Source organism: Glycine soja, chromosome 15, assembly GCF_004193775.1.
Source record: "Glycine soja cultivar W05 chromosome 15, ASM419377v2, whole genome shotgun sequence".
Lineage (NCBI taxonomy): Eukaryota > Viridiplantae > Streptophyta > Magnoliopsida > Fabales > Fabaceae > Glycine > Glycine soja.
This window is the reverse complement of record NC_041016.1, coordinates 6,513,799-6,536,622: the sequence shown is the minus strand read 5'-3', so window position 1 is coordinate 6,536,622 and position 22,824 is coordinate 6,513,799. Positions and strand designations below refer to the sequence as shown.

At 30.2% G+C, this 22,824-nt stretch overlaps 3 protein-coding genes across 3 annotated transcripts; 1 reads left to right on the top strand and 2 right to left on the bottom strand.

Moving 5' to 3' along the window:
- The first annotated feature begins 3,338 nt into the window (after positions 1-3,338).
- Positions 3,339-7,715, top strand: LOC114385684 (target of rapamycin complex subunit LST8). Its single transcript, XM_028345703.1, has 11 exons — positions 3,339-3,495; positions 3,688-3,842; positions 4,290-4,391; positions 4,480-4,592; positions 4,697-4,766; positions 5,221-5,298; positions 5,750-5,866; positions 5,953-6,047; positions 6,805-6,884; positions 6,984-7,043; positions 7,317-7,715. Exons 2-11 carry the CDS (start codon positions 3,735-3,737, stop codon positions 7,442-7,444), a joined length of 951 nt encoding a protein of 316 aa, XP_028201504.1. The 5' UTR covers positions 3,339-3,495; positions 3,688-3,734; the 3' UTR covers positions 7,445-7,715.
- Positions 7,716-8,951: 1,236 nt separating this feature from the next.
- On the bottom strand, positions 8,952-10,308 carry LOC114388105 (heavy metal-associated isoprenylated plant protein 8). The gene is made up of 5 exons (XM_028348438.1): positions 10,297-10,308; positions 9,953-10,088; positions 9,666-9,844; positions 9,457-9,544; positions 8,952-9,268 (listed from the first exon to the last, which is right to left on the bottom strand). The coding sequence occupies exons 1-5, from the start codon at positions 10,306-10,308 to the stop codon at positions 8,982-8,984; spliced, it is 702 nt and encodes a 233-aa protein (XP_028204239.1). The 3' UTR covers positions 8,952-8,981.
- A 2,999-nt stretch (positions 10,309-13,307) lies between these two features.
- Positions 13,308-14,125, bottom strand: LOC114387326. Its single transcript, XM_028347486.1, has one exon. The coding sequence runs from the start codon at positions 14,046-14,048 to the stop codon at positions 13,563-13,565; it is 486 nt and encodes a 161-aa protein (XP_028203287.1). The 5' UTR covers positions 14,049-14,125; the 3' UTR covers positions 13,308-13,562.
- Positions 14,126-22,824: the final 8,699 nt, after the last annotated feature.

The window sequence follows — 22,824 nt, the reverse complement described above, 5'->3', positions numbered from 1 at the left end:
TGGGTTCAAATCTAATTATAAATTTGTTAAAGTTTACCTACTTGCTAATACATTCATTTGTTTTTCTAATTGGAATATGCTAATGGGTTATAATTAGAAACTATAAATAATTTTAAAATAAATTCAAACTAATATGCTAATGACACACTCCCTCACATTTGAATTATAACTTCAATTTTCTTAAGGTTTAATAACGTATTTGCTTCTATAGTTATATGAATTTTATCTCTTTATCTCTTGAAAACCATCTAATAACCTTTAGTTCTAGAAAAATTACAATAATATAAAGATTAAAGAAGGAAATGTTGGTTCTAGAACAATTAGTGTGTAACTTACAATACTTGCGTCGACCCTCTTTCTCTTTCAGTGGCTCAAATGATAGGCAACTGCCACATTATGATATACAACCTTGTTTGTGATATGTAGAGCATCACTAGCCCCTCCTCGTCTTCTGATTCAGATAGTTCTTTTGTCATCAAAGTGTCAGATCTTCCTGTTGCTGATATTGTTCTGAAACAAGATTTTGCTTCCAAAATCTACATCAACAAAAGTAGAAGCGTAATAATTCAAATGTGAGGGAGGTTATTAATTAAAAGCTGGGGAGAAAATGGCGGAGACGTGATCCAACGAAGGAAAATGGACATAGGATTTGATTGAATAAAGGGGTTGTAAAATTGTAAAAAAAAACGTGGACGGTGTAGGAAAAAAAAAAAGACCTTGATGGGTGACACGTGACCTTGCAGGATTAAAAGAAGCTGTAAAAGTAAGTGTAAAGAAAAATATCAGAAAAAAAATCGAACATTTAATTGAGATTTTAAGAATTTTAATTTTTTTTAATATAAATAAAGTTATCTTTTGAACTAAATTTGAAAACATATAACAGATTTTTGCAATATCTAGAAATTAAATAAGACGATAGAAACATATTTCGTAAACAGACTATGTTTATTTTTTGTTAGACCATTATATCATTTTTGTTTCTTACACAACAAGTTTTACATCAAATTTATAAACAATTTTATTTTTTACGTTACTAAATCACTGCTGGTTTCAAAACAAATAAAAAAATTTATCATCACTGACTATTTTTTAATCGTTTTACAAACATATCTACAATTTAAATACTTGGTTTTTTCTCTGAAGATAATAAAAGTGTTGTAAGAGATTTCAGTTTCTCCTTTAATTCTAGCTACACACCTTTTTCTTTTTCCTGCTATGGATACGGTTTTCTTCTTCTTTTTTCTTTTTGGTAATTAATGGGGCTAACGTCAGAAAGATTTTTTTTTTCAGTTAACAGAAAAACTTTTCTGCTTACTCGATTTTATTTTATTTGAGATTTTCAATAAAGATATAAAATAAAATCATTATTTAATTTTAAGATAACATTAACAACAAATTTTAAAATGCCACGTTTTATTGATCTTCATTCTATTAAAACGTCATTTTTATTTTCAATCAAATACTTAAAAATTATTTTAATTAACGTTTTTACTGTGAAGTCTCTATATTTAATAAATGTATGCATTTTATAAAAAAAGGGGTTATAAACAGTAGAAAGTTAAGTTTCAAGGATAAAAATTTAATATATACTTATGTGTAATATTTAAAATTAAACTTACAAGTATCTTTGCCATTATATAAGTAACTTATGAAATGTATTTTTTTTTTTTTTTGGAAGGCTATGAAATATTTTGACGGTATACAAAAGAAAATTATAATATTAAAATATGCATTTGAACATTTTTAGTTTTGAAAATTCAATTCATTTATATTCATTATTTTTCATTGTGGATTTTAAAATTAAGATGACAAACATCTTATGTCCTATATGATATTATATTTTAATAAAATACAAAATATTTTACAATTAATGAAATTATGAAAAAATCACCGTTAACTATAATGTTATATATATATATATATATATATATATATATATATATATATGATTTATCTAACATCTTATTCAAAAGGAATCAAACTAGCATGGTTAATATTTAACTAAATATTAATTTTGACGATCATATATAATTATTTAAAAATATTGATTATTTTATAAAATTAAAAAATTTAACTACTTTATATTATTAAAAAACTATATTAAATGATATCACATAAATATTCTTATTTGATAATTTACTTATTGAATAATAAGTCACGAATATTTTAATTGATCTCACATAAATATTTTAGTTGTAATTAATATTTTTATTAAATATATATTAAATTAAAATAAAAAGATAAAAATCTAGAAAATTATTTTTAACAAATAATATTTATCTAATATTTAAGTTTGTAAACTGTAAAAAATTTGCTTTGTGTTGTATTTTAAAGTGTCGAATTGAATATAGTTTGTAATTTTAATTTATAAGATTTATCTTTTGAAATTTAATATATAAATTTTGTAGCTACAATACACAACAAAGGGACTGTGTTTTTTTTATACACTTACATAATTGTTTTTTAGATTAATAATTAGTTATAATTAACTCAAAGAACAAAATTTTTTAGAAATACTTTAGAATCTCATAGAGAGAAAAAAATGTCCTAATGATAGTTATAAAAACAAAGCAAATAAAAATAATTAAAACTAAAAAAAATCAAAATATGTGCTTTTTTGAGTGTGCATTACTTTGATGAATTTAGTATAATATTAGCTTATTAATAAATTAATATTTACGAGGTCATTTTGAAACAACAAAAACTAATATGACCCGTGCAATCTCACAAATATCATACTAGTATATTAAATTTGAACTTCATCCAATATAAAAATTTGTATCGTATTGTTGATATCTAAAGATTCTAATCTTATTGTTATGTTCTTATTGACCATAAAAAAATAGTTTAGACTTTTATAAAAAATATATTTAGCACTTAAATATTAATTCATTTAACAACAATGACCTTAATAATTGAATATATATTATATTAGGAGGAGGAATCAAGTTATTTTAAGAATAGATTTCTGAGAATTATTTCTCTTTCATATTATTTATTTTCTTAAAATTTAATTATTAAGATTAGTTATTTATTATAATCGATTTTAAAAAATAAAGAATGAGGATGAATAATAACTCTTAAAATTACTCTGTAATTTGTGCCCTCTTTTTATATTATTTACTTACCTACCTATAAAACATGCGAAAGCATGCAAGTCACCAGTGGGGAGACTGGGGCACCATGCTAGTGTTTAATAATTGGAGGAGTGTAACTATCAATTGCCCAAGTGAAACTCACCTTTAAAAATCTAAAATAACTTGTTGGGCTATGCTATGGTTTGGATATGGGAATCCGAAGGCCCAACCAAATAGAAAAGGGGTAAAATCGTAAAAAAGACTCATTGATTGCTTCCGGTCGAAACGGCGCGTTTTTGTTGTAGGGAAGACCAAAGATGAACTGGGGAATTGACTAGTGCGGCGCGCTCCTATTATCACCGTAGACGGCGGAGGTGGCGGTGGTGGTGTAGACACGGCGTGACGGCGATCTCTTGAGGTTGGTCTCTTTTCTCACACTCTTACTTCTTCAGTTAGGTTATTCTTTTTATAGTCACTTTGGGGTCATTTTCATCCATTTCGTTGTTTCTGGCAACATCTCATCGTATCGAAATTAGTTTTCGATGTTTACATTCAGATTCGATAGATTTTATTCAATCCAATAACATTTTGTTTTGATTTTTGTTGATAGATAAATGTTGGTTGAAAGAGGAAGAAGAAGAAGAGTTGTATTGTAGAATGAGCCAACCAACGGTGATACTTGCCACTGCGAGCTATGATCACACTATTCGTTTTTGGGAGGCCAAGAGTGGCCGTTGCTACCGCACCATCCAATATCCTGATTCGGTTTACCTTCCTTCTCATTTTTTTTTTAATTTTTTTTTCCAATTTTGTTGGTGGTATTTCAAAATTTATATCATTTTTAGGCTTCTCAAATCAAACCTATATCTAATACTTTTCTGAACACTAGATTATGAGACACGTTATTTCTAAACATTTATATGAAACTGGAAAACAAAGTTGAACTTGCATAAACTTTCTATTGTTCCATTTGCAAGTGAATAGCTCTGCTGTTGGATGTACTATGCCTCTATGTTTTAGTGTTAAAATTATGGTATGCTTAAAAGTTTTCTATTTCAGTGTTTTTGTGTATGCCTATTGTTAGATGGTGGTTGTTGCTACTAATATATATCAAGAAGAATGCTTCTTTTTTTTTTCTTTTTAATTCTTGGTGTGTTTAAGGTCCTTAGCTCATGAACTTCTTTTGTCATTTCCATTATCTGCTTTGTACAGCAAGTAAACCGGCTGGAGATAACCCCGGATAAACGCTTCCTGGCTGCAGCTGGCAATCCACACATACGACTGTTTGATGTTAACTCAAATAGTCCTCAACCAGTTTGTCTTTCTCACCTGATACACTTGCTGCAAAATAAATCATTTATTTTCTGGTTCCCAACAATTTTTGTTCCTGATTTTGTGGCAGGTAATGAGCTATGATTCACATACCAATAATGTAATGGCTGTTGGGTTTCAATGTGATGGTAATTGGATGTATTCTGGCTCAGAGGATGGCACAGTTAAAATCTGGGATTTGAGGTGAAGTAGATATACAGCATGTAGTGTAATAAGTTTGTAGTATGACTTATGCCCTTAAGTTCATTCTTGATAATCATTGCTTATATGTGATAACAAAAATGCAGGGCACCCGGTTGTCAAAGGGAATATGAAAGTCGTGCAGCTGTAAACACTGTTGTTCTACACCCAAATCAGGTTATGTTTCACCATTTTTGGTGGATATACAATTTATTCCTGGCTTATGAGTACATTAATCATTAACATGGTACAACAAGTTAGAAGATGTAACAATTAATAACAATAATTAATGCAAGAATCAGATTAGTAGCTTGGACTGAATTGGCCTTACGGCATACTGGTTTTAGGTTTTTAGATTTTATTTTACTTCATTTAACTGCTTACCACTTTTATGGGTTGATATAACTATTGATTTATCGATTGATGTTTATTTAGATCTGGATTATGACATACTTTCAATTATAAGTGCTTATTTGTTTCATAGCATTTCAGTTGAAGAATGGGTCATTGGTGCTCTTTCTTCATTGATTATGGTTCCTTAATTTTTGCAATATCCAGAATACTCAGATTGCAGTTCTTATAGTTTCTTGCTTTGTGGTTCTCATTGATTTTTTTTCTGGTGATCCTACAGACTGAACTAATATCTGGTGACCAAAATGGCAACATTCGTGTGTGGGATTTGACAGCAAATTCATGCAGTTGCGAATTGGTATTAGTTATGACCTTTTTTTATTGAATATGGATATCACTGTAGGATCAAGATTCAAAATATTTTCTATCCAAGAAAAAAATCCAAAATAATATTTATTAAGAATGAACTGTCTAAATTATAAGTCTTGTAGTTCTAACTCTATAGGCATACACCTTGCAAAAGCACATGATGCTTCTCTTTGACCTCCCACATGTACTCTAATATAGTAATATGCATTCAATTGTCATGCTTCACCAAAGGGTTCTTTCTGCAGCAATTATATGTCTTATAGGTTTTTTTATACTTTTGCCTTTTGGAGAAATGTAATTCCCCAATTTCCTTGTTCTTAGGTTGATAGTCTTAATTCCTAAGAATCAGTGGATCTCATTTTGTCCTCTCTTTTTTCTCTCATCTTTTGATAAAATAATTATGGTTGAAACATTATTTTCAATCTGTGGAAGAAATGTAGGTTCCAGAGGTGGATACAGCTGTACGCTCTTTAACAGTAATGTGGGATGGGAGCTTGGTAGTTGCAGCAAATAATCACGGGACATGTTATGTGTGGCGCTTGTTGCGAGGGACTCAGGTTGTACCTTCACAAAAATATTAAAATGAGATTACCCTCATATCAAACTTTACTTATTTGTCCCAGTGGATTATGTCTCTATGCAGACAATGACAAACTTTGAGCCTCTTCACAAGCTGCAAGCACACAAGGGATACATCCTCAAATGTCTTTTATCACCCGAGTTCTGTGAACCCCACAGGTTATAAAGATTATGCTCATATTTTTGCATTTCTTTTATTCCTCATCATCTTATTAAACCCAGACATGGCAAAGGTCATGTTCAAGTGAACAGGCCAGTGGTTCAACTATTGGAATTGTAAAACAATTGCAAATAAGGGTCATAGGTTAAGGGTCTGTTTAGGAAAAACTAAAATATTGGCACTGAAATTTTTTTGTGATGAAAATGATGTGCTGAATTGAACATGAGCTCCTTCAACGTAAATGTGCGCACATGCTCACAACCTCACACACACATGCTATGTTGATGAGTATAACTGTATAAACTCTGGGAGACTATGACCCCTTAGTTAAAAATCTTCTCCTGTGTGCTTTTGTTCTACAATCAAGCAAATGCAGTGAAGCTCACCTTTTGTTCCAAGTCATATTCATGGTCCATTGGCATGAAGCTGGGTTTCACTGCACTTGCTTATTCAATATGGTTTTATAGTATTTAAATCCCTATAGCTGGCAATATTCAAGTTGTAACCACAGTTTAAATTGGAAGCATCAAACATGTAATAGCACCCCTAGCTGGTTCTCTAAAATTTGTCTAACACTGTTTTACTGGATGGCTGTGTCTTGGTCTAAGCATTTTAATATATCCGTCACCTTTGCTGGATAAGGGACCAATTCAATGTTCCAGCCCCAGTCCTGATAATTTCATTGTCAATAAGTATTGATATGCCTCATTGTTTCAGTAAGATGTCAATATTTCTTTGTTGGTGTTATTCTTTTAGGTACTTGGCAACTGCATCTTCTGATCATACTGTCAAAATATGGAATGTTGATGGTTTTACCCTAGAAAAAACTCTTATAGGTAATTCATGAAGTCTTGTGATTATCAAATGCTTTCTCAATTCCCACCTCATTTCCCAAAATTTCATTTTCCCTGACTGAGGCTGGCTGTGCTTCCCAGGTCACCAACGCTGGGTGTGGGACTGTGTCTTCTCCGTGGATGGCGCCTACCTTATTACAGGTACTAACTTGGCAATTTTCAATATTTATCCACTTAGTTATTGCCATTCAGCTACCAGATACAGAAACAGGAGAGTAACTTCGAAGTGATGTTATGTAAAAAATTTACACTGTCACTCCATGATATTTTTGACAGCAAACTAGTCCTTGCATTATCAATTGTGTATTTGGACGGGCTGCAATTATTGTGCTTGATAGTCATGTAAACAGATCTGATCTTTAGAATTTGTTAAATCATCGTTCCATCTATTTAAGTCACATATTGTCGTTGCAGCTTCCTCTGATACAACTGCGAGGCTCTGGTCTATGTCAACTGGTGAAGATATTAAAGTTTACCAAGGGCATCATAAAGCTACAATTTGCTGTGCCCTACACGATGGGGCTGAACCCGCAACTTCCTGAGATAATGGTCATAAAGTTATTTTTCTCCATCAGCTACATCTTGTTTTGTAAATAATAATCTGCCTCTTGATCTTTGAAGTTTACTATAGTTCTTTGACTTTATGCACGTTTAGTCAATAAGAATCCTCTTCGTGGATGATATACGCTGTCCGGAGTAATCTAAATTTGTAACATGAGAATATTTCTAATATTATTTGTCAGTAATTTCTCAATTAGAGTGCTCTTGTCAAATAGCGTGGATCAAAACACAAATAAATATTTCATGATATCACTATGCATCATTTTTCTTTCAGTAAAAGTTATTGTTACTTATTTTGAATTTTGATCTCTAAATTCTAAGGTTTGGTTTGATCTTTGCATTGTATACCAAGTTAGTGGCCGATCATCTTTCTAAGCTGAAAGTGCCTGGTATACCAGTTGTTTTGTAATGTGCAACTTTAACCAATTGAGTAGTGTTATTTTTTCACGATTTTTTTAAACTTATTACTTCATGAAAACTATCTAAGTTTGAGATTCAGTTTTATTGGCTTTTATTTTCCTCTGAAAATTGATGTTACAAAATGTACACAGATGATGTGGCCAGGGTAAGATGTCTTTCGAACATAAAAGGGTAAGGTAAGTCTTATTTATTATTTAGAAGGATATTATGGTAAAATTTAAAATTATTCTAATGTGAAAGAAACTTAAAAAAAATTAAGTTAACAATTGTTTTAAAACAAATTAAATCTATTTTATTTTGATTTAACAGGAATATTATTAAATATTGTTGCCATGTCTATATATGAAAAGTTGGAAACAAACAATGAGAACTTCTTTTATATAAACAATGAGAACTTCTAAAGCAAATGAAGTTACTCTACGAAAATATTTTAAGAGTGATGTGGCATGAACTAATCACCAGGCAGTGCTTCATTTGTGTACATGATATATGATCTTACTGCTTCGTGGGTGTTATTTACATGAGATTTATCATTACCGTGCCTTAAAATAGTTAAATACCGTTACGAGTCCCCTATTGCTAAAAAAGATAACTTAAAGGAAAGTCACAATTGAAATTTATATAATCTCTGGTGGGCATTAAGGCATTATATTTACATAGAGCTTTGCATTGCAAAACTTGAATACACAAATTAGTAATTAATAATTCAACAATGCACAGTGTGGAAATTTATATAGGGTTAACATCTTCTCATTCTTTCTTTGTTTCATCTTTTATTTATTTTAACAAAAACACCTTTTTAAACATAAATTGGTTAACTTACCATAAACACCTTTTTCCTGATTATAAATCACTTAACTAACCTTAATCTTATTTAAAATGGTTTTGTGGGGGATATTATACATATATATTGGCAGTGGTATTGCTAGCTGCTGGCCCTGTGTGTGTATTTCTCGCTAGGCTAATCTACTGACCAAAGTAATTTCATCTCCCCAGACCCCAATTTAACTTATGTAATATTACTTTCTATTTATTCAACAATATGGTTTACGATAATTGCACTAATTATTAAAAACTTCATTCTTTCTTTGCATTACATTACATTATTGAACATGCAAAAACGTTTTCATCACTAAAGGATTGATTGGGATAAAGATATTGGGTAGAGTATTGAGGAGGATAACTATACATAATAACATTAACATCTTCATTGCCTTTTTCATTATCACTCCCTTCTCTTTTGGGTTCTCTTTTATTGTCTTCCTTAATGATCTCCACATGCTTTCCCAGTTTCTTCTTCACTTTTTCAACAAGTTTTGTTGAATCCATCGTTCCTCTGACCATGACCCGTGATTTTTCTTTGTCCACTTCCACAGAATGAACACCTACCCATATTAGCAAATTAGATGCTAAATACGCTGGTTTGACAATATAATCAATCAATTATATGCCATCTTGGATATTAAAGAACTCTGTTGATTATCTTGATTTATTTCAGTTTCTTTTTCTTTCATTATTCACGTACAAAAAGTCTCAGTACAAATGTCAAATTTCAATGAACAAGAATATCTACCTTCCATTTCCTCAATTTTTCTCTTGACATCACTTACACAGCCTTCGCAATGCATATACATCTTAAGCACCACAATTTTGATTTTAGGCTGCTTGCAATAATAATATATAAGAATATAAGATAAAAACATGTAATATAAAAGAGCAGTGAGAAAAATAACAAGAAAAGAGAGCAATAATAATAATAATTAGAAAATTTTAAATTTACACCTGTTCCTTTTTCTCTTCGGCTTTTTTCTGTTTTTCAGGCTTTGGTTTTGGTGAAATTAACTCAACGTTTTTGCTGTATTTCTTTCGAAGTCTTTCCAAAACCTTCGCTGGATCATTCACAACTTCTCCTTTCACAGTGACCCTTTGATGTTCTCTATCAACCTGAACATGCCTCACTCCTAGTCATTGCATAAACATCTCATTTGTTAATTATATAATATAATATAATAACAAAAACACATAACACACACATCCATAATAGATATCTAAAGTGAACGAAATATTACCAGCTAAACCTTTCAAGCACTTAGAAATTTGGTTCGAGCAACCTTCACAATGTACGAGTGCTTTCAAAACAACAGCCTTGTCTGATTCCTTCTTTTCCTCCTTGTTCTTTTTTTGGGTGGAATTTTCCTCCTTGTTCTTCCACAAAGAAAGAAAACAAAATTGACAATGTCAAATATGTAATTTTCTAAATAAACTAGTAGCTTATTGATCGATGACTTGAAAATAAGTATAACGCATACAGATAAAGAGAAATGTGACTTTCATACTTGAAGAATAAATTGCAAATAATAAGATCGACTAAAAAAAATGTACACAAATGAATTTGGAAGTCAATTTTGCTTACATTCCTCCCCATGGTTCACACTCAACTACGATGGAATGATGGTTCATGCCTTATGTATATATACTAATCATATTACACCACTTAAGGATATATATTTATTGTCATGACATACATAGAAAGATGGAAGAATATGGAATTTGCAAAACTCACAATTATATCAATACATTAATGCTTTAATGCTCAATTAAAACAAATCTAGAAGTTCTAATTTTGTCGTGGTACTATAATACATATATAGGTTAGATTTGGAAAATTTTAAAGAAGAATCAATACAATAAAAGGAAGAAATAAATCAAGGAGATTTCATGATATAAGTATCATATAATAGTATTTTGCAAAACTGAGCTTCTTACAGGTTGTATATCTACTTCACCTTAAATCCCAGATCTTAACTGTGCCATCCTTTGAACGAGGTTGAACCAGAATGCATCCAATTATCATTACATTGAAACCCAACAGCCATTAATATTTGTATGTAAATCATAGTTAGCTCATCACCTGCCACAAAATCAAAAAACAGAAATTGTTTGAAACCAGAAAAGAATTTTTTTTCCGGTTTTACCAACCAATGTGAGATTTTTTTTTCCCTTACGATTTTTACCCCTTTTTTGTTGCCCTTATCCGAACCATAGTCCAAAAAGTTATTTACGATTTTAAAGGTGTAGTTTTACTTATTGACCAAAAATAAAAGGCTAGTCTTATTCTTCAATGTTTTAAAAAAGACAGTAAATTAGTAAATGTAATTTACGACCTAACCTGTGATTTAATCAATTATAGTTAAATATATGTATTTTTTAATTTTGATAAAATAATATGTTAATAAATTAAAAATGTTATTAATTGCACTTTAAAAATGTAGAAACCAAAATACAACCATTTTGCTACAGAAAATTGAAAAGAAAATGAGAAACACCGCATCACAGCAAAGAATAACAAAAAAATGTGAAAGGATAAAAAAAAAACGTAAATCCCTCTGACTCTGCTTTAAAGCAATATAAAGTGGCAATAAAGTACTGATTTTATTTTACGGATCTTTTCAAATCTTGGAGACTATTGTTTTGAGATAGACCATTTCAACTAGTCACACAATTAATTTATGGGATAGATTAGTCAATTGGGTTTGATTTATAGCTCTACTTGATTTTTAAATTTGCCTAACTTTAAAAATTATGAACTGGAGTTTAAAATAAAGTGAGTTTATAAAGTAAATTGAATATTAAATTTAATTACAAGTGCATAATTCTATAATCAACAACATGAATTTAGAAATTTAAAATATTGCACAGCCAAATGAAAATTCATATGATATACCCATAAAAAAAAATTCTTAAGTTAATGAAACAACTATATGCACCCTTCAGATATATCAACCAAAAGGAATTACGTCAAATAAATTTTCGCCAGGAGGTATGCATTAATTAAACAGTAAGGGGTCTAGTATGAACCACATGTAACAGTATAATATATACATTACATAAAGATAAGCTGTTACATCATTTCCATTTGATATTCCGTTACCCAAAAGGGAAAAGAAACTTAACGGCAATATCAAAACCATAATGGACAAAGGTAATTAAGTTATCAAGTGGATTAATTATCATTCATAAATAATGATATACAACGAAAGCTAGCATACATTTAATTTTCTGGGTTCGTTTCCTGTTACAGTGGCTCATGCTACAAATTGCAAGCAATATCAGAATTCCCATTCTGCTAATTAATCCACTATAACCTTGACCATTCCTTGCTAATCATTAACTTGTGAATTGTGATCCGAATGGTTCAGCTTGCTCGAGTTTTACTTCTACATTTTTTGTTCAAAAAGTGTAGTGTGCTACCCATGCACATTAGCAAATGTATTACCATAATAACTTCTCAGATTTTATCATCTAGAACACTTGTGGTTTTTTACTGATAAATTATCTTTTGAAATACACTAATTTTCAAGTCTTACTGATAAGTTTTATTTTTCACATGATTTGGCAAATCGATATTTGGGTAACTTTAGAATTAAAATACTATAATTGACTGTTTTACTTTTTTAATTTTCACCATCAGATGTCTAAAAAAAGTTATGCAAAAGTAATATTTTGTTTTTAAGAAAAATTGATCCAAACTGAAATAGAGTGAAGATGTGGAAGGTCCCACATCGATGTGTCTCTCTTGAGATGCAGGTTATATATTTGTGGAAAAAATTCACATAGCCTCAATGCCACTGATTTTAAGATAGAGTCTAATAAGATTTATATTAAAATTTGTGTAGAAATCTTTAATATTATTTACACAATTTTTTTTCCCACAGAAATCAGACGTACAGAAATGTGTATATAACTATATATAAAAATTTTGATAATTATTTTATTCACATCATAAATAAGTTTAACCATACTTTGTTATTCTTTTAAGCAAATGATTAATTTGTTAAAATTAAGATTAAATCATTCATATAACATCCAAATTCAACTATTATCAAAAATAATTTTTAATAAAATTTTACTTATTTTTCTACTCAACTCAGATTAGTCATGATCGATATTTTCAGATAAATCAGAACATTAACACCAAAAATACTTTATTATTCTTTTGAGGAATCAAGTTATTCCCACACATGAAAGTTTATAAGTTCTGCGAGTAAATGTACAATTTAGTTACCGAAACAATTTGTTATATTTTTAAGAAAAAAAATAGAATTAGTTCTGCAAATAAATATATAATTCCGTTAGAAAAGTGATAACTTAAGTTGATTTGATATTTAAAAAGATAAATCAGCTTGCCCCTAAAACCCTTAAAGCCAAGCATTCTATTAGCTTCTTAATATGTCAAATTCATGTCAATTTAATCTCTAAACTTGGTCAATTTCAAATTAAAAAGATTAATTTATTATTAATTGAGTGATACAAAGATTAAATTATGTAAGCATTCATAAACTTTCAGGCATCATGAAATTGAGTATATACCTTTAGTTGTGCAATTGCAATTAAATTGCTATGTAATTCCCTATGATGCTTGACTCAAAACTCGATCAACTAGGTGGTGTTTTCATATATATTTTTAGCATGGATATTACAATCTTGCATTCTTGCTTATATATAGCGATAACTATCTCCAATATGATTGATTACAACCCACAAACAAAAAAACACAAATTATATAACTCAAAAACATATAAGGAAAACATGGTTATTCAAGCATACATACATGGACCAGTTGTTTAATATTGACAAAAGATGTTTATTCCTTGGCACTCTATGAGGTACCATTTTCAATTAAAAGGCAAATTGATGATCACTTTTGGAACCTTCTTTGTCTTTCTTCTTTCCCTTCTTCCCTGGCTTCTCAACCTTGTGGTGGTGGCTCTCAGGAGGTTGATCAGTGAAATCAGAGATATCCAAATGCACACCAGGGTCATTGGCTTGGTAGCTACCACCAAGCATGATGGAGTTGTTGATGGCTTGGAAGTTGCTGTTAACAAAGGTGCTCAATGCTTCAGGCTCACCATGAGAAGTTTTGGCTGATTTTTCATCCAATTCGCTTCTCAGTGTTGCACCATCGTTGGTTCCTGCGAGGGTAATGATCCTCATGTCATGTTCATCCTCATTCTCCAAATGGTGGGTGGAGCCTGGTTTGTGAAAATCAGTGACACGGTGGGTGATGGCAGACACCATCTCCCTTATTTCCCTGTCCAAATGCTTGTGCTTGTCGCCTTCAGCAGGGGGAGATTGACTTGACTTCGTTGATGATTCTGAAGGCATATTAGTGAGGTGATTGAATGAAATTTTCCACTTAATAACAATTGTGTGTATGGTGGTACTTGGTTGTGACTTGAGTTCAAAATATGAATGTGGGGTGTATTTATTTATACTACACAAGAGGAGATGGAGTTATAGTTAAGTTCCTGTGCGAATAAATTAAAGTGGATGGAATGACTTGAATGGCAATAAGAGGATCAGCAGAAAAAGCTAAAGAAGGATTCGGGATTGCTTAAGAAGGGGTTAACTTCTTATGCTTGTCTGATGCTTTCTTATGTTAATTTCTTTCTGTCCCTACCATTTCCAAGGGAAAGAATCGGAGACTTATTAGACTTAACCGACTTTTTGTTACCCATCCAAAGCATCAACACAGGAACAGAAAGCCCCAAATACCATCTCTAGTTTTACTCCTATCAATCAAGGGACGTGCAAGTCAAAGACTCGCTATTCTGCTAAAATAATACTAATAAATAGTCTTATCATCAAAAGATAATTACTTTATCTCAATCTATCTCGTTAAAAAAGGCCTAACCTACAAAATCTACCAAGGTTCAACATTTTAGGTACAATTATAAATCCAAGTCAACCTACAAAATCTATCATGTTAGTCCCTAAAATAAAGAAAATTCAAAATAAATTATCATCTTAGTCCTTGAAATAAAAGAAATTCAAAATAAGTCCCTACGATGTCAAATTTCTTAATTTAATTATGCTTATTATCACTTAAATCATATGACTCAAAAAATTAAAATATTGACAAATTACACTTTCAATTTTTTTTTAGAGACTAATATATCAATGTTATACACTTTCAGATACCTAAACGATATTTTATCCTTCTATCCATAATGATCAATTGCAGATTGCTCCATCCAATTTAAAAGATTTCATGTTTGCATGAGCTTGACACATATCACGGTGCATGAAGGTGAGCTCCCAAGGAAGGAATTGAGATCGAGTATAATTTGTGATCCCCTTGCATGTTTCTTTTGCCGATCATATTCAAACTTCGCCTAAAATGTATACAAAAGGACTAACTAGCGCAATGAATGCTAGAAAATGAAATCTTGGAGAGGAGGAAAGTCACCATACTAGAAATACTAAAATTATCTTTTTGCAACTGTATTTTCTGTACACAATTAGAAATCAAATCTTTATTAACACACATGAAGAATTTTGTATTTTACTGACTAAAAAATTACATTATAATTCATATTTCACTGAATCATTTTAATTATTTAAAGAGGAAAATAATATTTTTTTTTATTAAAACCTTTATATAAAAATAAATTTAAGTTTATCAAATTTTGTCAAGCAATATTTTTAATTTTCAATTCTAATATTTACTCCAAAAATGCATTTATGTTAAACTTATTTTATATTTAAAATAGTTTACAATTAGAAGATTATAAATAAAATTTGAAGAAAAAAACTATTTGTGCTTAAAAATGAAACAAATCCCAAAATCAAACAAATATACTCTTAATTTGATAATTAAGATATCAATAAAATGCTGCCAGGAAAGATTATCGTCTCTAATTCTAAGTGTTAGAAGGTGCTTATCATATTGTAGATTTTAACTCTGAACTATTAAACGGGTATATGTGATGATGTAACCATATCATATATTTCTGTTTTCTGGTTTGTCTATGGATCGCATCTTGTGACATAGCAAGTCCAGCTATTAATATATATATATATTTTTTTTTTGCTGTAAAAAAAAAAAGTGCCTTTCGGTATAAATGAGAAACAGGGTCTTCCAGCTCCCACCTTTGCCTTTATTCCATGATAGCTGATAAACCTTATTCAACTCACATGGTTACTCGTTTAATCCATCAAATTGAAACAAACTAACACAAGAAAATTGATCTCTAATATTAATAGAGCCCAAAGGTGATGTCTTAAAATCTAACAACATTTATACCTGCTATTGAATCCAATCAGATATTGATATATGCTGCTGAGAAGCATTTGTATTTCATATAAGCCATGCAATCATATTTTCATTGTCATCTCCATTTCCCTCTATAGTGAAAATCCAAATCTATTTCAATGCTAAGTAAATATTCTAAATTATAACATGATTTTGGATTGGTTTTCAGGCAGAGACAAAAATCTATGAAGATTAATCAAGGATTCTCTCCTAAAGCTTAAGATGTTAACTGAAGGCACAAGATTGAAGTACAGACCAAACTCTTACACGACCAAAAATGAAAAATTTATAGGGTGTGTATATCTTATATCAATGTCAATTTTTTTAAAAAAAATTGAAACAAATACTTCCTAAATTTAAAGCATGTCTTAATTTTAATTCATTAAATTTAATAATAAATGAGTACTTATTTTAAAAAATATATTAAATTATTTTTTGTAAAGTATCTTGCTAATTGGTGTGAAAATCATTTAGTGTAAAAATCATAGAAAAAAAATTATAAATAACATAATTTTTGTCTATAATAAAAAAGATTTTCACTTTAACCTTCTTAATTAGTGCTGAAATACTACGCTAGCATTTGTTTTTTTTTTAAATAATCTATAATGATAATAATAATCAAATAACGATTGACTGATTATTAGCGGGTAACGTGGCAGAACAGAGGGGGACATGTTCGTATCACTGTCAGTTATAATTAATTTTTGAATGAAGACGCAGAGGATAAGATTGGGAAGTGGATCCAAAAAGCACACTGAAATCAGAATCTGGAAACCGGTAGCCATTACCACTTGTCCACTTTGGCGGAGTGGCTGCGCCGCTGTTATTACCCAATACTACCGGCTACCCAGGTCAGCTCCCCTTCTCTTCTCTTCCCATATTTAATAAGCGTTGAGATCTACAACCAATACAAACTCAACCCGACCCGAATTCATTGTAAGAGAAATGATACTGGTGGCGATTGTGGCGGAGGTGCTGGAGGAGTACACGGCGTTGCTGGCGAGAGTGCTGGAGCAGGTTTTCCGTTCCGCCCCTGTCCCTCGACGGGTTCGTTTTCTCATCCTCCGAGCGCTTCCCTTTGTTTCTTCTCGTCCTAGGACCATTCTGCCCCCTCCTACCCCTTCCTATTAGGAATTATGGTTCTCCATCTTCATTAACACTGGAATTGATACATGTTACTCCGTTTGGTTTAACCACTCACATATATATATGCTTGTTTGTGTACCCCTTCAATCCTTTGGTTGTTAAGCGACCTTAACCAATCGGATAGAATCACACCATATACTCTTGTGGGAATATCGGATTGGTTAGTGGTTGATAGATTCCTATAATAACAGAAATGCTTAACCTAGAAAGAGGATCACACTTAACACTTGAATGTTCTTCAACTAGGTCTAATTATAACAATTATTAGTAATATTTTGATTTTAATTTTGAGTTTGAGCTGCATGCAATGCATTCTTTGGATCAACTCTGTAGTCTCAATTCCCAGTCACTCATGCTCATGGCCTGCCCTGCATCACTCTAGAAACTTCTTTCACCTCTTTAACTAATTATTATTATTAGTTTAAGCTCTCAACTAAATGAGATGTAATATTTTTTTTTTATCCTCGTCGCGCCATAATAAATGTCATAAAAATTGTGTATAAATATAATTATTATTCTAATGAAATTATAATTATTATTTTCAATTATAAATAATAATGAACACGCTGGGTCGCTGTGGAGCGGTTCCAAAATCGTCTATTTCTATAAATTATTGTTTGTTGGCGTACATTCGGTGGGCTAATCCTCGAAAGTACTACATTCATAATGATAATTGTAGGCTTGTTAGCTAAAGAAACTATCTTTAGTTACTAGGATTGATTGATAAAATAATTTAATTTTCCTTGTCGCGTTATTATTGGAAAATAATTATAAACAATATACCCTACATTAAATCGTTGTCATCTGTATTTTTTCTTTTTAAAGTAAACGATGTGATAATATGAATTTCAGTAGTGTGCTGTATTGTGTGCATATGATAATACAAATATAGGATTGGATAATACTAAGAAAAGCTATATAGTATTATATATGATATTGTCATTGTCATCCATGAAAAAAGCTTCATTTTAAAGCCATGATCAATACTTATCTGTCGGAGCTCCATCCATTCTTCTGATAACATTATTAATATCGCATATCCCGTAAAAGAAAAAGAAAAAATAATCAAAAGTCGACGTCATAAAAGTGCAGCGCAGATGCTCACTTTGGGTGGTGGCACTCAAAGTAACGTTTTGGAAGCTTTGGTTGAATGCTGGATTTGCAGTTTTGCACTATTCATTTTAAAAAATTAATAACTAGTATTTTTTATAATTTTTTATATATGTCAATATATTTTATTATAATTTTAACTTTAATGATTAAAAAAATTAATAATTGAAGTTGTTTGTTATTCATTTATTTAATTTTTATCATAATTTTTTAAGTATTTTTTTATGGTTTGAAATCTATTTGATCAGTATACTTAACACATTATTTACTCCTTATTTACATATCAAACTTTTAAGGCTTCGACTTGGGCGTTCGGTACAAGATTTTATTTTATTTTAATTGGAAATCATGATTTTTTGGGAATCATAAATCCTCACAATTATGGTTTATAGGAATGATTAAAAATTATTTAATTTGTCATAAATATTCCTAAAAATATTTATGTTAAGTTTTTTGCAAATCAAATATTAATGATATTTTTTATCAAAAAATTTAAATGTTTATCAAATTAAGTGATCTAATAAGAGTAATATGAAATTTTTTAATTATATTCACCACAATCAACTCTTTTTTAACTTAGATTTCCATCCCCTCCCATTTGTGGGAAACTCAATAGAACTCAATTAAAAAATGATTTTCGAGAATAATTTTTAAAATATGCAAACATAAAAATTTAAGACTCTTAAAAAAAAAACTCCCTACCTAACACCCCAAAAAGAATTGGATCTAATATCTTAAAACAAGAAAGAAAAAAAAAACATTTGTCTCAAGTCAAACAGTCCTGTACCTTGTCGTCATCTTCACCCACAAGAAACGCCTTAGAGGTGGGTATGGTAAAAGAAATTTGAAAGGATTGCCCCCACCCACACAATTCAACCACCATTACGTTATCTAACACACAAGCAACCTTATTTAGGGTTGTTCATCACATTTTCTATCTCACTAATTTAACTCCTCAAGAGAAACTTTACCTGGTTCAAGCTTAATAAATTAAACTTAGTGTATATATTTTAGATTATTTTGGTCTTTTAAAAAAATATAATTAATATAACTTCTTAATTTAAATAAATAATATTTAGTCTAACATGATATTATATTAATATTGATATTATTTATCATAAAATATGTATTATAAAATATAGCTTAATTGAAGTTATATAATTTTTTAAATTTTACGAATCATGCATATTGTTAAGATTAATATATATACTATGCTAACAAATTATATTAACCAAGTCCAGTCCCATATATAGTTGTGTCAAGTTTGAGTAAAGAAATCTTTTTGAAATGGATATGGAGACAAATAAACTCACCCTAACTAAAAGTGTAAGTGATCTAAGTTGGATCGTTTTTGTCTAATTTAAAAACTAACCTAATGAAATGTAATTAAACTGGATTAGGTTATATTTGTTGTTTTTTTGAGCAATTTAACCCGAACCAGTAGAGTTAGTCCTGGTTGAGTAATAAGACTGTCTAATTAAAATAGTAATTTTTTCTAGAAATTTGAAGAAAAAAATAGAAAAATGAAGTAACTAATTAGTTCAACTCATTCAAAATCAAGACATTAAAATATGAAATATGCAAAAACTAGCTAAATATAAATAAATTAGCAATCATACACAATAAGACTACATTCAAAATGACACTGTACCCCATACAAGAAGTTTATAATTACTTACAAATAGATCACTTCAACTCAAACACACTCAGAAATTTGGCATGTTATTAAAACCTCAATGCATGTCTAAATTAAAATATAAATCGAGTTGTTCAAATTCAATATTATCCCAAGAAAAAATACATTTCCACCGTAGAAATAGTCACATACCATAAAATTAAAATAATAATTGTTTTATGTTTTATCATTAATATTATATACATATAGGATTATTTGAGTTAATTGAGTTTAAAATTCATTAACTTACCACCTAACTCAATTATAGTCGGCTCAGCTAAAATGAATCTGCTCCTTCTTACAGGTTACAAGAGTCATGCTCCTTCTTCACGTGCCACAGCTAGCACCATGAATCAAGTTGAACGTCCCATCCTCCTCTCAACTCCATCACTCAACCTTTATCCCAAGCATTTCTCACAATGCCCATTCGCATGTCATTCTCCTTAGTCCTTATCTCTCATAAAAAGCATAATTAATTAAGCCCATTGCTGCTTCACCTCAAACCTGGAAACATGTTAGGTGCACCCAGCAATTAGGTGAATGGATAAAATTGTCCTCATATTAAAAAAAATAATTTTTTCTTTCGGAAGAAGGTTCTTTCGGTAACTTCCTTGAAAGAAGGTTCTTCCGGAGAAGTTACCGAAAGAAGTTCTTTCCATAGCTTCTATCGGAAGAAAGTTCTTCCGATAAAACAAATTGTTCATCCGGAAGAACCTTTTTCCGGTAGAACAAATTCTTCTGGTAGAATAAATTGTTCTATCAAAAGAACCTTCTTTCGAAAGAAGAAATTAATTTTTTTAACACAAGGACAATTTTGTTCCTTTACCTAATTGTTGGATGCACCAACAATTTTGCTGGGTGCACTTAGCATGTCCTTCAAACCTGTCACCACACCCACCTCCAAACCCATTCTGATATGAAGACCTTCATTAGCCATTCTCATTGAAAATTAGCCACTGTTCATAACACTCTACGTACAACACTGTATAATTCTCGCTACTCTCAGATATTGTACAAATTGTAAAGGTTCACATATAATCGCATTATCTAATTGGAAAATGTATGCTTGATGGACATTCAATATGATTGTTATCACAATTTTTTATTAAAACTCTTTCAAACTTTCGTAGAATTTAAACTAATTTTTATTCTTAATTGTGTGTTTGTTGAATTATCTTTTAATTAGTGTTAATTTCCAATCAAAATCATCATTAAAAATCTGATTTTTTATTCTTTAACCTTAGTTGACAAGTTATGAACAAGAGTTTGATATTACACGAGTCCTTCCAAAAAAACAATATATAAACTTTTTATTTTATGTCACTTGTATAATTTGGTTTACTTGTCAAATTTTAATTAATGATAACAGTGACTTAAAATTTTATTTTTAACAATGTTCAAGAAGTATGTTTTTAATTTAGATTTGCAAAATTATAATTATATATTTATCATGTTTTATGAATTTTTATATATCATATCCTATATATTGAATAATCATATCACCTTATCAGATATATATCATATCCGATACACGTATTGTATTTGTGTATCATAGGTTGCAAGTGTCCTTTCTTGAACTTTTCCTGTCCATCATTATAATTACTAGTGCCCTTTGAGCTGAGCAGCTTTGGGTAATTGAAGGAGTGTCATCCTATATATCTGGTTGGTTGATGTGTTCCAAGGATTCCGAAAGATGTTGGCTGGTGTTTGTTGACATCAACTTCACTGTCACTGCCTAAGCTTCTGATGACACTGAGTTTGGTGAACAACTATAATGTTATTCTTAATTTCTCCAACAACCCTTATTATTGTTAGCATGGTCGGTGGTGTTACTGGATTTTCTGATGCACTTAATGGAAGATATGAACCTTGGATGGGGACCACACTTTGGAAAGGTTTTATTTGCCTTCTGCCTCATTTTTCATCTCTACTCATGGATCGCCAAAACCATAGTTATTATTCAGTGGTCGGTGTTGTTTGCCTCTGGTTTGGATCAAGATCAACCCATTTGTGAGCAGGCCTGCATATCTAAAGATTGCTAAGTCACTATATTAACGATGCCTACCAAATTCTTTTGACCATATATATGTTAAAAATACGTATAATGATGATGATGATGATGATTTAAAGTAGCATGTATTTGCTCTTTGTTGAAACGTGTAGGCGTTTTAAACTAACATGTATTTAAAGATGTCATGCTACATACTACATAGTACACAATATCCTAAAATAATCGCTGGTGTAGAATGATTCGTGTTACAAGTTGTTAAATAGTCACAAATTTATTTTTTTTGAAGAACTAAAATCAAATTTATAGGGTGTGTATATCTTATATCTACAATTTTTCACAAAAATATTAACTCTTAAAAGTCTTGATAATTTCTGTAAAAAAAAAGAGTCTTCATAATTAATTTACATGTAATACTTAGTTTTATAATGTTATGCACCAAGATTAAGAGTAGTTAACGAGACTACGAGAGAAAGAAAAGAAACACGCGACGATAGTTAATGAAACTATGGATAATACTGTGACTGTTTGTTTGTATAAAATAGTGCTTCGTCTCAGAGTGGTAAACTATTAACGTGTTTGCAAGGCTTAAAAATATTTACATTATAATTGTTCATGCTATGTTTCCCTAAAACCTTTCGTATTTTATATAATTCGGCATGAAAAAATGAGAAAAATTTAAACTAGTTTCTCCACTGATAAATGAATTTCAATTGTCGCCTTCAATTCTAACCTAAGTGAGGTTTTGAAATTCTGCCGTTACTAAGATTTTAAATATTACCCCAATTTTAAAATTATGCTTTTGAAGACATTTTTACGTATTTTTATTAAAATGATGAAAAGGCATGAATTGATTCGAGTTTCAAAGTATAATATTGTATTTTCAGAAATTATATTTCTAAAACTA

Coding starts and splice junctions, on each gene's coding strand:
- LOC114388105 (XM_028348438.1), bottom strand. Junction 9,845..9,952: donor GTGCTTGAAAGGTTTAGCTG/GTAATATTTCGT, acceptor TGCAATGACTAG/GAGTGAGGCATGTTCAGGTT. Junction 9,269..9,456: donor AAAAATTGAGGAAATGGAAG/GTAGATATTCTT, acceptor TAATATGGGTAG/GTGTTCATTCTGTGGAAGTG.
- LOC114387326 (XM_028347486.1), bottom strand. CDS start 14,048: ATGCCTTCAGAATCATCAACGAAGTCAAGTCAATCTCCCCCTGCTGAA.
- LOC114385684 (XM_028345703.1), top strand. CDS start 3,735: ATGAGCCAACCAACGGTGATACTTGCCACTGCGAGCTATGATCACACT. Junction 4,392..4,479: donor ACTCAAATAGTCCTCAACCA/GTTTGTCTTTCT, acceptor ATTTTGTGGCAG/GTAATGAGCTATGATTCACA. Junction 5,299..5,749: donor ATTCATGCAGTTGCGAATTG/GTATTAGTTATG, acceptor GAAGAAATGTAG/GTTCCAGAGGTGGATACAGC.